Source organism: Mirounga angustirostris, unplaced genomic scaffold (assembly GCF_029215605.1).
Source record: "Mirounga angustirostris isolate CCGP_5_RB_7025 unplaced genomic scaffold, mMirAng1.0.hap1 SCAF_12, whole genome shotgun sequence".
NCBI classification, from domain to species: Eukaryota; Metazoa; Chordata; class Mammalia; order Carnivora; family Phocidae; genus Mirounga; species Mirounga angustirostris.
Window position 1 is genome coordinate 7,413,225 of NW_026991720.1, and position 17,751 is coordinate 7,430,975.

Below are 17,751 nucleotides of genomic sequence, written 5' to 3' on the forward strand. Positions count from 1 at the left end.
AATAATGAGTAAGCACTGAGATTGAACTGTTTTCCTGTGATAGGGTTATACTAAGAGTTTCAGAGGTTTTCTGCTAAAAAATAGAATAAAAATGCAAAGTTTATTATTATTATGAGTACACTGTGCAAGACTATAATTTCAACAGTATGTGAATAGCAGTCTCTACCTGATACAGATATTTAATAAGGGAAAACGTTAAAAGGGAATGCAAAATGATTGCCAAAGAGAAATCACCTAAGATAATGGAAGCTAGTATCCCATATATTTAATATCTAAAAATTATCTTAAAATGTTAAAACACATACAGCATTCATTGCCATCGGATAATCTTGTTGTTTCATGACAACTATTCCAGATGTAGAAATAGAACTCCTCCTCCAATTTTGTACTTAAAAAAAATACTTTAGCATTCTTTTTTTAAAAAATGTATTTTTTTTGAGAGAGAGAGAGAGAGAGAGAGAGCACGAGTCGTGGGGAGATGCAGAGGGAGAGGGAGAAGCAGATTCCCGCTGAGCAGGGAGCCTGAGGCAGGACTCGATCCCAGGACCTCAGGATCATGACCTGAGCCAAAGGCAGACACTTAACGGCCTGAGCCACCCAGGCGCCCCCCGCCCCGCGCCCCCGCACTGATGGTCTTAATTCACAAGTGCATCCAAAAGCACCTTCCAACTGGCATACATCTTCTTATTTCATATAAACCAATTTCTTTAACAATGAAAATATTGTCTGCTTGACTTAATTTTGGGTTTGCCACTGAAGTTGATACTACTGTTTTTGCTAATTCAGGTTTTAGATTGCTTTCTGATCACATGTCAAATTATTTCACGAAATTCACATTTTCTTCCCTTTGCATTTCTTCTGTTAAAAGTATTTACAAAGAACTCTAGCTTATAGCGAATATCCAAGTACGGGAAAATGCCAGCAAACATTGTTGGGTAGTATTTGAATAAGGTAACATTCAAGGTTAAGGTCAGTACAAAGAATCACATGTCAAAATTGCCAGTTTAAGGACTTATTTTGCTTCCAACACATGCTATTTTTTGGAACGCCACTCAAAGGATTTACATGAAGTATATTATGTGCATAAACACACTAACATGTATTTTATTTGTAAGAAGGATGCCCTCGGCAGCAGAAAGGGCGCACCAACATTTGTAACCCGGCATTGTGAACGAGGAAGATTGATCAGATGACACTGTGTTTCCAGAACGTGGAACGTGGTTCCAGAGATGGCCACCTTAACCTTCAACTGCGTGTGAGCGCCCCTACCCTTGCCGTCGGTGGGTTCTGTTAAACCAGGAATGTATCTGTGTTGACCATCATGCTTGCAGGAGAATTATGCTTTTCTCTGTTTTCATGATTTCTTGAACAATTTTTCTCAGACTCAGAATTTGGAAAAACATAAATGTCCCAAGAAATGCCAGGAAGGAATTCCCTGTGGAAAGACCAATCAGACAGATCTTCCCCAAGGGCACAGAAGTCTTTTGGACTCCGATTCCAAGATTCTTTCTACTATAGGAGGAGACCCAGCAGCACTCTGGCTGGTGAGAACGAAGGGTCTGAAAGGACCCCATGAAGGGAAATGTATGAAGTGTCAAGCCTCGGAAACCTGAAGTGAGAATCTGAGGTCCTGAGAGAGAGAAGCCGCTTAGGAACTTGGCAAGGGCAGACAAAGATAGGAGCGCATGCGAATAATAGAGAAGAGGAGGTGTTTCAGAGAGCACCAGATTGCAGGGTTAAAAAAGCAACAGGGGTAATGAGAGAGGCGAGACTGGCTAGAACAAATGCATGTTTTCCATGAAACACGTCAATTTTTGGTGCTTAAGGAAATGAACAGAGTAGTAATTGCTTTGGTTCATGACCACCTGCTTATTCTATAGTACACGAGGACTTTCTGCTAAGAAACACGACACCTGTCAGGGCTCGTCCCTGAGGGATGTCACCCACCCCTACATGATTTCACTTGTTTGTATTATGCCAGTGATGGTCACATTTATCTCTAGCCCAGACCAGACTTCCCCGCTCAGCTCACATGACTTGCCCATGGTTGTTGCATGGAATTCCCAAACTGTACGTCAGAGCTACCCTGGTCTCCTCCCTGAACCTGCCTCTCTGCCGGAACTCTCTCCATTTCCTTTCTTTCAGGGTTTTACTGTAGAAAAATTCAAATCTCTGCAAAATTCCAAAGAATGGTAAAATCCACTCCGTGGACCCATCATCCAGGGTCAACAATGATCGAGTACAAACACCTGTCCCTCACAAAGTCTAAGAACCGGATTCCTTCTTCTCCCCACCCCCCAACCTAACCAACCCATGCTGTCTTCCGTCTGGCCACCAAAACAGACCATGCTCTTTAAATCTATTTTCTACATGGTTTAAAAATTAAAAATCTGATTGTATCAATTTCATGTTTGTTACAACTATCCCTCGGTTTCCTCTTGCCCTTAGGACTAAAGCACTATCATTAACGTGGCTTTTGGGGTCTCCTGGCCTGGCCAGCCAGTGCCGACCCGGTCAGTTTCAGTCTGTGCCACTTCCCATCCTCTCAAGTCACACCGGGTTTCTGGGTTCTTGGAATGGGTCGTTTACACCCACCGAGGGGCCCTGCTCTGTCTAGGACCCCCTGCCTCGTCAGCTTCGGCTCTTCTACTGGTCTCTTAAGACTTTCTCAGGGACGCTCTCTGGACTGGCAGGATGGGGCGGGCCTGTTACAGACAACGCCCAAACCCCTGGGATGCTGACTGCACTTGTGGGTCGCTGTTACTGGCTGCCGCCCCGCGCCCGCCGGGCACGAGCCCCGAGAAGCCTGCCAGGACAGCGTCTCCCTTGCTTGCAAGCAGTGTCGTGGCACTCACCAACTCCTTCTGAGACAGCTAATTCCGAAACACTGATAATCATGACTCAAATATTACCTTTTATTCCATACACGTCCACTAAGAAAACCCTAATTTTAAGGACCAATTTCACAAGAAGAAAAAAATGTACTTAGGAGCCTCACAAGACTTCCATCTCATCTTATCCTATCTTCCTTAAAACAGCTGCGCACATGTGGCCGAGGAAGAGGTCTGAGCATTAGTTCGTGGGGAGCTGGCGTACATTGAGACAGGATTTCTCAGGATCGCCTGTGATCCTAATATTGTAACCCTGCCCAAAGAGGGACACGGGGGTGTGACAGGCTCGAGGGGCCATCCTCACCATGTCACGAATGTAAGCGGGGGCTCCCCACGCCGGCAGCGGATGGGACCGTCCTCAGAAACGTGCCCTCACCCAGAGCTACTTCTGAGCACACCGGTTACCCACTCCTCTCACGCGGCTGGGACGACAGCGGCAGGTCTGTCACCGCCACACAGCACCCACGGGACACGCGGGGCCCTGTCAGACACTGTCCACGACCTTACCTTGAGATCATTATTCTTTGAGAAGGAGGAGAAGTGAAGTCTCCACACCACGCAGTTATTTGGGGGCGGAGCAGTTCTTCCCCATAAGCATTAGCACTTGGTCCCTGGAGCAACATTCTCCCCACACGTAGCACAGAGAAGCAAAAGCTTCAGGAAGGGAACCACCACAAACCACCAACTGCAGAGAAGAGCAGGGAAGGGTCTGCAGGCACCCAGATTATCCGCTCTGACAACTGCCCGGGGCAAGGTGTAACCCCAGCCCCCAAAGGCCTCGCAGGTGCTGTGCCCACTCAGGAAGTAAAATTAATTTTTGTATTAAATAACAGGCAAAACCCAAACCAAACCAAACCAACCCCCCAAACACTGGAGACAACAGCACAGAGAGGCCTCACGCACCATCCAGTGATGTGACAGTCTTGCATTTTCTTACTGGGTTTTTCCTGTTCCATCATCTTACCTCTTCTGATAAGCAGAAATCACCTATTTCTCTGAGTGAGGTTTAAAGTTGAAAATGACAAGACAAAAAACCTACCAGTGTAACCAGGGCTCCATATTCTCATCACTACACCCTCGTCCGGCTGCTACTTTTGCTTCAGTCGTATGTATTTATCTTGTAATCATGGCTCTGAGTCTCAGACCATAAATAACGAATCTTTAATCATTACCTTTGGGTCTGATAAACATCTACAAACTCCCGGTGGCAGTTATGTCCCTGGGCGGGCTTCCATCACTGACCCCGGCCCCTGCTCTGGCTCACGCCTGCACTCGTCTCCGCTCACCTGGCTGGAGGCTGGAGTCCCTGTCTGTGGCCCCTCCACACGACCCGGTCAGTACCGAGGCTCCAAGTTGACTGGGGTCAGACACAGAGCGAAGACAAGTGAGATATTCGATTTTGAAAGTGGAACTAAGCTGGACTTGCCTAGAAAAACTGTGACTCCTCTAAGAGAAAGAATGATGTTGCAGAAAGTAATTATTACATTAGTTCAGAAATAGAAGCAGTGCATCCAGGAGGTAAGTGGGTGGGGTAGGTGGTGAGAGTTCACAGGTGGTCTTGAACTCATCTGAAGCCTAGCAGGGGCCATTTCAGGACTTAAAAATACACAGCAAAGATGAAACCAAAATGCAGTTGGATGTGGGATGCAAACTCAGATCTGGGTAGCGAAGGGCTTCTGTAACTGGGCTGCCTCTGGAAAGCTGTGCCCACAGGTGGAAGAAAGAAGGGTATATCCTGGATATGAAAATGAGTGAGTCTCCTCAGAGCCTGCTTATCCTAAACTGAAAATGAACACCTGTGTGATTTCTCCTTTAAAGAAAACGGTAATTCTTTTCAGCCCAGGGCAAGACAAAATAGGTTCACGAATTCAGCTATAGGCTTTCTGAACCAATTTCCATTATCAGCATATATCAGCTCTTTGTGTAATTAAATTTGTCAGTTTGACTTACTGTACGAGACTGCCTTCTTCTGTCCTAAAACACCTCCTTGATCCCCCCTCCTTCTCCTCTCTCACATCTACTACATCAAAACTGGTACATTTTGTTTTCCTCTTGCCTTTTTTTTTTTTTAAGGTTTTATTTATTTATTTGATAGAGAGGGCCAAGTAGTGATAGAGATAGTGAGAGAGAGAGCACAAGCAGAGGGAGAAGCAAAGGGAGAGGGAGAAGCAGGTTTCCCGTGGAGCAGGGAACCTGACGTGGGGCTCGATCCCAGAACCCTGGGATCATGACCTGAGCCAAAGGCAGACACTTAATGACTGAGCCACCCTGGCGCCCCTTCCTCTTCCTTTTTAAAAAAGGTTTTATTTAAAAAAATAAAAAATAAAAAAGGTTTTATTATGGAAGAATTCCAAACCTCATCAAAATAAGAAAGAATAGTAAAATCAGCCCCCATAATCCATTACTCGGCTTTAAGGGACAGCCGGAGGCTGGGATAGCCCAGGATTATCTCACCCTGCACTCCTGCTACCTAAGATTTTAGGGATGTGTATTCCCTCCCTTCTGACCACACAAAGCAGGCTAGACTCCAGATGTAAGGTTCCTTGGTCAATTTTATCACCGTGTGCGTAATTTTCTTCTATTACCAGCACCCACAGAATGGTTGAGTCAGGACCAAGTTATTTGAACATTTTACTCCAGAAGATAAAGGGAATCTTGGCTGTATGAACGAAACCCAAACCTGCCAGAAGCACCCTGCACCATGTTCCTCTGTTCATTATGGTGCAAGTTCATCAAACAATTGGGTTCCTGTAATTATTTCTAACTCAACTTCTCAATCCTAGATTTCATCACCCCTTAGTCTTACACTGAAAAACATGCTGCCAGAGCCTCCTGATTTCATTTCTGCCTATATAATTCTCCGTTTCAAGCGCTCCCTTTTATAAGCACCATCATTCCTGGAGCCAGAGTCCTGGGCAGCTCCTGAAAATGCCTCCTCCCGTTTCAAGTAGATGATCTCTCTGTAAGCTGCAAATAAACCTTCATGACTTCATTCCCTAGTCCATCTCTGCAGCCCAACACCCCCACTGTTAGACCAGTGGCCCTGCTGGTCATCAAAGTACCTGCAAGCCCACTCTTGCTGGATTACACTTCAGTCCCAGTTAGACTGACGTTACTCAATCAAGACATGGTTTCAAAGAGGACTCCGCTTATCTGCCGCCGTTTCTGCCCTAAAGACAGACAGTAATGAAATAGTCTCTTCTAACCTGATTTATGTGAAGGCCACTTTGTAGGAAGCACAACAGCAACCAGACTGCTGCGAAATCACGTGCTAATTAAAAATTCAACATGGAACCCACTGTATCATCAATCATTTATTAGCAAGTACTTATATGTCTATATTGACTCTTTTCATGAACTTTCTTCTGGTATTTTGCTAGAAGCTACCATCAAGGGAAATTATAAAGCCATCCAAGGACTTGGGATCACGTTTACTTGTAAGTGTAGGGTTGATAACTGTCCACGTTCCTGATGTCTTCTTTAGGATGGGCCACTGGGGAGAGTATTCTCAGTTCTGTTCTGAGTCATTCTCCTGAGTTACAGGCTTATTCTTTATGATCATGGGGAGTCCAGGAGCTGACTGTACTTCACAGTCTTGACGCCTTTACTGGAGAGATCTCTGCATTGATGGCCAAGAACTGGAGGCACGTTTGTGAGCATCTCTAACCAGGATACTAGACTCCACTGCATGCCATGTGAGCATGATCTATCTCAACACTGAGCGTCGTTTGTATTTCCTATCCTTATTCTACTACTCTCTCCCTTATAGCCCGTTGTCTTTTATGCACTGTGTAAGCAGCCTTGAATCCTGCTGGCAACAATGAGGAGTACAATTAAAACGTAAGTAGGGTGACACCCTATTCTGCACAAGGCATTGCGCTAAATTCTGAGCACATGAAGATGGATAAAGCCATTCCTGTAAAAGACATTTTCACAGATATCTAAAATATAAAGTAGTGTGAATGTCATATAAATAGTCCAACATGCTACTATTTCAAAGGGGTGACGGGGAAAGGCTTGTGGAAGAAATGGCATTTGAGCTGGGTTTTGAAAGATAAATAGGTGTTTAACACATAGGGACAAAAAGAGACGTGTCTAAGGAGAGAGAAGTAGGAAGGTACAACAAGGCATAGTCACGGAAAGGTGACCAGGTGATGGATACAATGAAGAGACAGAGAAACGGAGGATACAACTGGAAAGGGGATTCTGGCCACGTGGCTGCTGGCTTTTCCTCTTTACCATCATTATCAAGGGACACTTGGTGCACAAGACACCAGCACTAAAACTATAAAGAGCTGCCAGCCGTACTCTCCAGGGATTACAATCGACGGCAGTGTGACAGGAAACACAGAGGTGACCCACAAATAGAGAGGGGGACTGGAGAGACTTTTTAAATAAATGCCACAGGGGTACAGGATGGGGAGACAGTCACTCAGGGCTCAAAGAGAGAGTGGAGAGTTCTTTTTAGAAAGGAGGATCCGAGGGGCGCCTGGGTGGCTCAGTCGTTAAGCGTCTGCCTTCGGCTCAGGTCATGATCCCAGGGTCCTGGGATCGAGCCCCGCATCGGGCTCCCTGCTCCGCGGGAAGCCTGCTTCTCCCTCTCCCACTCCCCCTGCTTGTGTTCCCTCTCTCACTGTGTCTCTCTTTGTCAAATAAATAAACAAAATCTTAAAAAAAAAAAAAAAAAAAGTATTAAAAAAAAAAAAAAAAAAAAAAGAAAGGAGGATCCGAGCTAGACTTCAAAGAAGGACAAAGTGAGCAGAAAGCACGGAGGCCCATGTTACGGGTGGAGAGAAGAGTCTGAGTGCAAGCAGGGAAGTGATCTGGCAGGGAAGACAAAGTTCATGAGAGCAGGGGTAAATCAGAAGAGGATTCTGGTTCAACATAATATTGTAGATTTAATATACTACTATAGAGAAGAGGTTTCATTTCGCTTTGCTTATTTAAAAAAAGGATGAAGAATGTGGAGTAAAACTGTCACAGCATTCAGAGGTATTCCTGAAAGATGGAAGTGCCGGGCCCCATGAGGGATGAACAGGAAAGGAGAGCGGGAAGAACATCTGGAGAACGAAGTCATAGGGCCCAGATGAACAACAGGGTGTGGGGGTGAGAGCGGGGGCAGGGACCAGAGAGAAAACACTTGGAGGGGCAGGGAAGGGGGCTCGTCCTCACCCAACTCACTCATCAGAGAGGACAGAGCGGGGCCAGGGCTGGTAGGCAGGCGCCCTTACTGGTTCTAGAGGACGCTGAGGCCATACCCAGGCTCACTGGGAAACCCACCGTTTTAGCTTAGGAATGTTGTCATGGGCAAAGGATGAGGGCAAAGTGGCATGTCCTACACAGCTGCTACCCTACCCCCAGCCCCGTGCTAAGGGACGGAGGAAGGAGAATGTGCATTCAAAACAAACCTGTAATATAGCAACGGGGCAGTTGAGGTCACGGAGGCTGGATGAGAAGACAAAGGTGAGGCATTTCAATTTGGGATTCCTGCCATCAATCCCATCACAGGAGGGTCATAAATGCTTGTTGAATGAATGAAAACAAGGATTTCAATTTTATCTGCAATGTTTCTTCGCCCTTTGAGTGACAATACCAGCCAGCATCATGCAGCTAAGCTGCTCTGGCAGATCAATAACCCAAGAACCCAGCACAGGGCCACTGTGGGCTTCAGCCTTGTACAGAGAACACTTGAAGGTGTGGGCTCTACTTTCAAGATGCTCTGCTCACGACCGAAGTGTACAGGGCCCGTCCTCCTCCTATATTTTAATACAGATTCTTTTTATAGTTACTGTATTGCCAAACACTGAACACATTTCTTTGGCCCATCTAGGTAAGCACATAGGCATAGGGTCTTTCAAATTTTGACTTCAAACAGTTTCAATACTATGTCAGTGTGCTAATTTACCATGCTGTCCCACTCTTTCCAGTCCAGAAGCCACGGCTGGGGAAACTTGCCTATACAACAAACTCACCTATTTAAAATGATTTGTCTGGTTCTTTGTTCGGCTCTAAACCAGTTATAAATCCCATCTTTGAATATTTTTTGTGTACAAGGTTCCCAAAGTCCTACTGGTACCCAATGCAATGTTAGCTACTCCTGCGTCCGTTATGCAGGACTCAGCACATCAGCAGAGCATCCAAGTCCCCAGTCGTGAGGCCCTAGAAAGGCTGGCGGGAACTCTTCCAGGCGCACTAAAATCCTGCCCGGTGGGGGGTAAGATGGACCCTCGCTGGTCTGCTCCGGCCCGTGCAGTCTGACGCTCTCCATACTCTGAGGAGCCCCGAGCCCAACTGCCGGCCCGCGCAGGTCCAAGCAGCGGTGCGCCTACACGTAAGCCGTGTGTTAAGGGCGCTCTTTCAGGGACACTTCACAAGGACGGCCAGTTCTTGCTTAGGTAAAGAGAGGGAGAGAGCATGAGGGAGATCCACCTTGGGCCAGTTCTTCAGGAAGAGCCTTTAATTTTAAAAATTTGTTTTTAACTATGAAGAAAAAATAAAACGCCTTAGGAAAACGCTCAGGTAGGTTTTGAAGGTATCAATACATAAAATATTATTTTGAATCCCATTACAAGTTTGAAACCTGTAATGATTTCAGTCTAGGCCAAACTAATCGGTAGCAAATCTAGTTTTCTAATCAATACCTTTTCGTGGCCAGTTAAAGTAGAAGTCCAGCTTCTAAGTAAAATCATTTCTCTACTTGTGGAAACTTTACCTGTTTTGTTTGGTATGAACAGAATCATAGGACTACATAAGAAAACTTTTTAGTCCTTAAAGAATCATTTAAATAGTGCTTTCTATCACATTAAATATGCTCACTGTAAATGATTTTCATATACTATGATCCAACTCAATTGGGCAAAAATTTTCAAACTTTAAAAAAATTGTGTTCTCAAAGTAATTAAATCCCACTTAGAATTATGTATAATAATTTTTTTTTATTAAGGCAAACAGTTTCTTTCCTCTGCTGCTTTTCCTCCAGCATGAGTGGGCTTTGGAAAACCATCATGGTTTGGGTTACAATGTATCTTTTACATTTGCCACATTTGTGATAAAAATACCTACTTAAAATTATTTAAGAGCTGTAATTATTCTTTCTTAAAGTTAAGTATTTAAACACCTACTGTGTGCCAGGCTAGTAAGCACTGCGTACACATGCCCTTTCTTGAGCTTCTTCAAGTTTCATGGGCTTTCCCATCACAGGTGAGTAAAGGAGGCAGGTATAACCCAGGCCCGGACGGTGGTGTAAGAAACTCACGAATCATTTAGACAGCACACTGCAAACTACAGTCAACTGAAACTTTAAGATGGAAATTCAGGAAAAACTCTTGCAGAAAAGAGAAAAAGTATTTGCTTTTCCCAAAAAACATTTTTCTTCACAACAACTTAGAAAATCAGTTTCACGAATTCAATATAAAAATGGTTTTTATGGAAATAATTATAATTAATAATGTATTATTTTATGATCAATAATGTGCTTATTGCTGACAGATGAAGGTTCCACATATAAAGAAACAATTTTACTTAGAAACTAAACTTCTGCTTTAACTGGTCATGAAAAAGTAAATGTCAGATTTAAGATTCACCAAGTCAGGTGATCGTATCAAAAAGAAAGAGAAAACAATAGTACTTGAGAATTACAGCGTGATTTATTCTCCATCTAGGACCTTACTTTGGTTTGGAAAAGATGGGCATTAGAAGTAACACCCCATCATTCCCATGAAAATAATCTAACTGCGTTCATCTAGACCATGGACCCCCTGAGGCCACCTCCCAGCAGATACCATACACAACAGGTCACATAAAAAAGCAAACTCTGCTTCATGTAGTTACTTCTCCAACCCATGTCTGATGAAATAACAGACTCACCACTTAACTCATTTCAAGGAAAATAAGTCATTTACTTGGCTCTGTTGCTCATGTGGCTAAACGGAGTTTTGAATTAACTACCGTGAAAACACATTATTGAAAAGTTGGTCCTTCCTGAAGTACACATGCGCGCGCACGTCCGGCCCTTTAAAAAGGAATGTTCAGTGTAGAAGTAAGAAAAGCCATCAAAATATAAGGATGATTTTTAAATGAGTTTTTAAAGGAAAACTGTCATCACTGCTGAGCACTTAGCACTTACACACCAGATTTAATAAGCACTTTACACGTATTGTTTACAAAAACCCTATGAGGTGGTCACCATCATTTTTCTTTTTTCTTTTTTTTAAAGATTTTATTTATTTATTTGAAAGAAAGAGACACAGCGAGAGAGAGGAAACACAAGCGGGGGAGTGGGAGAGAGAGAGAAGCAGACTCCCTGCTGAGCAGGGAGCCCGATGCAGGGCTCGATCCCAGCACCCTGGGATCATGACCTGAGCCGAAGGCAGACGCTTAACCGACTGAGCTACCCAGGTGTCCCCACCGTCATTTTTCTATTAAAAAACCCTCCCAACTGACAGAGCGAGGAAAAGCAAGTTAGCAGCAAGGTCACACAGCTGGAGCAGGGATCTGAACCCAGACAGACTGTTGGGGGCCACACTCAACCGGGCCAGGGTAACAACAGCCCCACGATCCCAACCCCGCGTGTCCCAGTGCCGGGATCTCACATGCCAGCTTACACTGAAACCTGGACATCTCTTTCTCAACGCCCACTAAGCCAGGTCCCTTCCATCTGGGAAGTGCAAAATTAATTATTTTATCAACCCGGGAAGGAATGGGTTTACATTCACTCCATTAGTAATTCATAAATGTGTCAAAAGGGAAGCAGCAACCCATAAAAAGAAATCTTCCAAAGTTAACAGAGAAATGAAGATTTTAAAAGATGTATTAAAGACGGTGTTGTCCAAAAAAAAAAAAAGACGGTATTGTAAAAAAAAACAGTATCGTCAAAAATAATTAACATTAAACACAATAAAAATCAGAGATTAAAACGTTTTCTGAATCAGACGTAAGAGCCAACTGTGTTCTAGAAGCTTTTCTTTATCAGTTCTCCCAAACACTATCAAATTTAAAGTGTACAACAGGGACAAAACTGAAGACAATTCACCCGTCTTTTAGGAACACGTGGTACTCCCTACATAAAATTATCACCTGAATTACTGCTACACTAGCCAGGAACATTTCCTGCGCCTCCTGGGGTGGTGGGGTTCATGAGCAATACTACACATTTCAGGGCCTATCAGGGGGGAAAATAGCTCTGTGACCTTCAACGGAAGGGCAGTCCTCAGATCAAAGTCCCCAAGAGGTGCAGCCTGTGACCCACGGGTACCAGAGGCAAGTGTCTAGGAGGCTTTAGGCTGTTTGTTCTATGGAAGAATCTTCTCTCTTCTAGTGTAAGGAATGTAATTGTGAGAAGAAAGTAAGGAAAAAAATATCAAGAGATGACATCCTTAATGCCTAAAAGGTGCCAGAGGAAAGTTTATGGAGGAATTTACTAAACAAAGAGGTTTCTGAACCTTCTACTTTAAAAAGCCAAAACAAGGTTCCCCACTAGAGTTCTAGTGAAATCTTACCACTTGGATTCGTGAATGGAGGCACACGACACCTGCAGTTCCTGGTGGAAACAGTTAGGCCTGGCTGATTTCCAATTAAATAGTACTTACATTTAAAGCAGCTTCTCCACACTTTTCAATTGCTGCAAGACCCTGATTATGAATGTGTGTCTCTAGAAGTTTTTTCAATTCTCCTAGGCCATCCTGGATTCTAGACACAAGATTATACATGCGACCCAAATCTGAAAGAAGAAGGTGCCACCTTAATGCGCTGACACAAACTTTGCATATCCATCCCACTAAGTATGTACGTGTACTGTGATGACAGCCACCTTGAAATAAAACAACGGTGCTTTTAGATCTAAATAATCAAAAATGTTTTAATTATAACCAAGTATTTTGTATTTAGTGTGTGTGTATATATATATATATTAAGCTGAAAGTAACAATGAAGTTGTTATTGTAAAAGTTTACTTTTTCCTTTACTATGAGAAACCAGCAACAGAACAGAGAAAAATTTTATCAGGAAGTATATCTGATGCTTCCTAAAATTCTCAAGGTTGAGATATTAGTTATGCTAGATAGATAATGGGCACTCAAATATTTATTTTAAAAAATGAATAAATTTAAGGAATATTTATGAATACCCATCTCAACTCTACAAACAAATGAGTCACAAAAGGGCCCCCAAATTCTTCACTTAATATATGTATGGCATATGGTTAATTTATGAAGGCCAAAGAGAAAACTTTTGAATTCGAACATCAATCTTTTATTGAGCTCCTAACATATCCCAGTAAAACCTAAAGGGTAAAAGAAAGACTTTTACAAAACACTAGCCTTCACATCTTGAAGAATTTTCAAAATAAAAATCCTCAAGAACAAAATCAGGGGTAGTATCATTTAACACTAAAGTGTATGGAACAAGTTATATTCCAAATTGAACTGAAAAGATGTTCTTCCCCCAAAGTTACACCCAAAACCCTCTACAGAGGTCTGAAATCAATACACAACAAGGTACACACACATTAATCTTCTAAAAAATGACTCATGTTGGTCATGTGCAGAGTCCAGAATTTCAAACAACTTCAAAACTGCAGATCATAACAGACATGCACACACGTCTTGAGTCTGAGAGGCTCACCTTCATTTTTGTCAGCATCCAACAAATTCTGGAATTCTGTGTGGAAAATTTCCAAGTGTTTTTCAATGAGCACTTGCTCACACTTCCTGGCCAGTTCATCCTGTGTGCTTTCATGAAGGTAGACCTGGACTCTCCGCTGTTCCTCGAGCAGTCGAGCCTCTGCCTGCAGGAATTCATTCAAGTGAATGGTCTGGATTCCTTCTTAAAGAATTGTTCCATGAATAATGGCAAATTCAACTCACAAACCTGCTCTAATAAATTAAGAGAAAAGGGAAGGGGTTCTTTGATTCTGGGTGAATGCCAACCATATTTAAGTGGTCACAATTTTCTCTGCAATATATTTCTACCTCCAGCTCCTTTTAAATGACTTATCAAGGTTATCATTGTTAGCAGTCCAAATGTGTTTATGTCAGCTTTCTTCCTTCAGATATGTGGCATTTCACCTTTTGGGGGTACTATCCCTACTTGACTCTCTGAGAAACCTGTGATCCTCCCTCAAAAACAGACACCATGTTCAGGACCCCTGCTTCCCACTGAAAGCTGCTTGAAGTCAAGAGTCACATGAATATATTCCCTGAAATGACCACATGGAAATCGTTATTAGTAATCAGACTTTTAAAAAATTAAAAACAAAACAAAACAAACGACCATCATGGCCTTCTCTTGCCAATTGCTGAGTACATGGCCCTGTAACTTTTGGATTATTTATGCATCTCAAGTTCTTACAATTCCCCTCAAGGAAGAGAGGAAAACAAAGATGTCATTTAACAGAGCAGCAAAATAAAAAGAAGTCCGTATATTTTACAAAGTATTACCAGAAATGTGTGTGGCGTAAAGTATCACTAAGGAACCACTAAATTATCAGAGCAAGGACAAAATTTCATTGATAACCTCAAATTATTCAGGTGATTTGAATAAAAGAGAAAAACTATCTGGTATTGTAAAAGTGCTGTACTTTCTAAAATGATTTTAAATTTGGTATAATTTTGGAGAAATCTAGAAAAATTCAACTGGAAGAATAAACACCCAAGAGCCAAGAAAACAAAAGAAAAATGCAGGCAGGATTTATGCTGTCAAGAATTACTAACAATGGGACAATTATTTAAACAACAGAAGTTAGAACCTTATTACACATTCCAAATAGTGAAATGTGAACAACAAAATAAACTTGGGAATTATCTGTAGTATACATCAACATGTCAATGTCCTTAATATAGCATGATCTCTGAAAAATCATTAAGTATTACCAAATAAAAAATGTGAAAGGAATTTATAAAAGAAGAAATATAAAAAACCTAAAGTTTCTGGTAAGCGGGAACGAAAGCATAGCATATTTGGCTAATGGAATACTATTAACCAGTAAAATAAATAAATATAAAACATGTTAATGTAACGTGTGTGTGTGTGTGTGTGAAACAAATTACATAAAAACCTACAGAATTATTCCAATTTGGTTTTATTTATTTATTTAAAGATCTTATTTATTTGAGAGCAAGAAGGAGAGAGTGAGAGAGCATGAGAGGGAGGAAGGTCAGAGGGAGAAGCAGACTCCCTGCCGAGCAGGGAGCCCGACGTGGGACTCGATCCCGGGACTCCAGGATCATGACCTAAGCCGAAGGCAGTCGCTTAACCAACTGAGCCACCCAGGCGCCCCACCAATTTGGTTTAATATACATACTTAGCAATAGTGTCCCCTAAGCTTGAAGGTTTATGTTATGTTTACGTATTTTCCAAAAAGCCTACCACTAATGTATATATTTCTTCTGATTATGAAGTTATTGTGAATAGATACATTTTTTAAAAGATTATTTGTCAGAGAGAGAAAGAGCACAAGCGGGGGAAGCAGCAGACAGAGGGAGAAGCAGGCTCCTTGCCTCATTCCGTGACCCTGGGATCATGACCTCAGCCGAAGGCAGACACTTAACTGACTGAGCCACCCAGGCGTCCCAACAATAGGAGATCTTTACGTGCTTTAAGTCAGAAGTTCTAAGTTAAGCACATGGTGCTTCGAATCTAAAATTTCCCTAAGCCTGTTGTTACCTCAAGAATGCGAGCTGATATAGTACAGGACACACAAACTGAAAAGCACCACTTTTCCTGTTTGAAGTTATACATGATCACCTCGGGCAGCAAAAAACTCAACTGTCATAAACATTGCTTTCCCCTAAAATTTTACCCCTCCCCAGATGAAAGATAAGGCTTTGGTGGCACTGCTGACTCCTTCTCTGGGGGAGCACCGTGGCTTTCCAACCCCTGCAGGACAGAGGGTAGCAGCATTCTACGGCAGTGCCCTTCCTGCGGGGCCGAGAGGGAAGGGAAGAGTAAACTGGCACATCAGTGATTCCAAAGACACTGAAGAACAGAGGGGCCTCAGTGATAGCTTATTTTATAGATAAAGAAACCAAGGTATGAGGCGTTGCATCATTAGGTTTTAGGAAGGACAGCCATTTACACTCTTTGTGGATTCTCAGTCAAGTAGGCTCTCGATCATCGCTGTCCGGTAATTATCGTAGAACACCAGGATCAAATCAAATTCAAAATGACTCAAGAAAATCAAGCAATTAAAGACTGTCCCTATTAATTCTATTAGGATTGGTTCACAGTGAAAACAAAACGAAAAACAGAACACAAAAGGTAAGCAAATTAATGAAGTATATTTTACTTTTAAAGTTTGTGTGGATGAGAGACATTAGTAACCTGGAATAGTTAACAAATCTTTTGTAGTTCACATTAGTCTCAATCACATGAGACAGCAGGACAGCTTACAAGCCCTAATGTGGCTTAGGGCTGTTCATTTATCAAAGCCATCCCTATTGCAGAGAAGCCAAAGATTCTCAAATGTTTCCACTAAAACATCCCTGGACATCACAGAAAAGGGAACGCAGACCCCCAGGGAATTTGCACATCTAGCCCAAACCGGCAGCTAAAAGCAGAATACTTGTCAAAGGCTCATTCTTTATCTCCATTTTGTTCATGAGTTTTAAATTCTATTTCCTGACATGATGCTTTAATATAATTCCTCCTCAAGTCATTAAATAAAATGTGCCCCCATTTATCCTGTGGTTTTGCATATTCTCAGGCATCTACCGGAGGCCGTGAATCACGTATGCCTGTCCTAGCAAACACAACACGCTTGCTCTTTGCCCAGCACCAACCATATGTATTACAAAATTATTATTCCCATTTTACAGATGAGGGAATGGAGGACCAGAGGGTTAAGGTCAACTCCCCAGGAAATGGCTGAGTAGGGATTTAAAACTAGACTTGCAGCCTAAGGCTATAGGCAAGAGAACTGTTCACATGGTTAACTTCCAATTTTGTGCTTACAGATTCTCTGCTGGATTCTCCATATTATGGACTTCCAGAAGGTGACAGAAGTCATGTTTGGTAAGATCCAACTGGATTTGGGCCAAACCATTAACCCTGCTAGAAAGGAATCCTCTGTAAGAGCACCAGGATGCAGGAAGGCAGGGTCACACCGGGTTGGAAACATCCAGACCACGGTAAGTCTTTGCTCCTCAAGCTGCCTTTGGTTCCAGGCCTGACTGAAAAACCCTATCTGCCTGCTTTGGGAGTGCTCACGTAGCTCTGGTCTCACGCAGAGGACGGGAACTGAGACCCCACAGATGTGTGCCCTGACAAAAGACCCCACCCTTAAGAGCATCACCATATGCAGCAGAGTTCAAGCAGAGATGTGGGCATGAAAACTGCGCTGCCAAGCTAACACATGAAATAGGCAATTATGCTCGGGGTCAGCACACACAAAAGCTCATTTAACCCGCAGACATACACAAAGAACTGCTACTACTTCCAAGTTTGAGACTTCTGAAGACTTCCATTTTTGTTAGGCTTTGAGATCTCAGAAATTTGTTAGTCAAGGACTTTCAACTTCAAACTTCTAAGGCCCACTTATAAGCACTATCTCCTATGGGAAAACGCAGCCAGAACATCATGCACAAACGGGGTGGGATGCATGTGCTCAGAGGCCCCCACTGCTCCTACGGGGCTGACTTGCTAACTGCCTGTCTCGGCCCGTGGATACGTGGCTCCATACTCACTCCCTTCGCTCTCCCCGTGAAGAGAGAATAAAGGCAAGGCAGAGATCAGACACAGTTAGCTCGGCCTCCCTGGAAATCCTGTCCATCTTGGCCAGGGGTCGGCGAACGAGAGCCTACAGGCCACATCCTGCCTGTGGGTAAAATTTCACTGGAACACAGCGACACCCATTTGTTTGGATGCT

The 17,751-nt window shown here is 43.0% G+C and overlaps 1 protein-coding gene and 1 long non-coding RNA gene across 5 annotated transcripts in view; one reads left to right on the plus strand and one right to left on the minus strand.

Moving 5' to 3' along the window:
* Positions 1-17,751, minus strand: part of CUL1 (cullin 1) — a 101,939-nt gene that overhangs the window by 14,925 nt on the left and 69,263 nt on the right. For all 4 annotated transcript variants that reach the window (XM_064575799.1, XM_064575798.1, XM_064575797.1 and 1 more), the window contains 2 exons: positions 13,512-13,674; positions 12,479-12,609 (listed from right to left, as the gene is read on the minus strand). In XM_064575799.1, coding sequence (XP_064431869.1) covers positions 12,479-12,609; positions 13,512-13,674 — 294 coding nt within the window. The remainder of the gene's footprint in view (positions 1-12,478; positions 12,610-13,511; positions 13,675-17,751) is intronic.
* On the plus strand, positions 1,147-16,977 carry LOC135362229 (uncharacterized). The gene is made up of 3 exons (XR_010406707.1): positions 1,147-1,280; positions 1,383-1,544; positions 16,841-16,977. It is a non-coding gene; the product is annotated as an uncharacterized LOC135362229 (long non-coding RNA).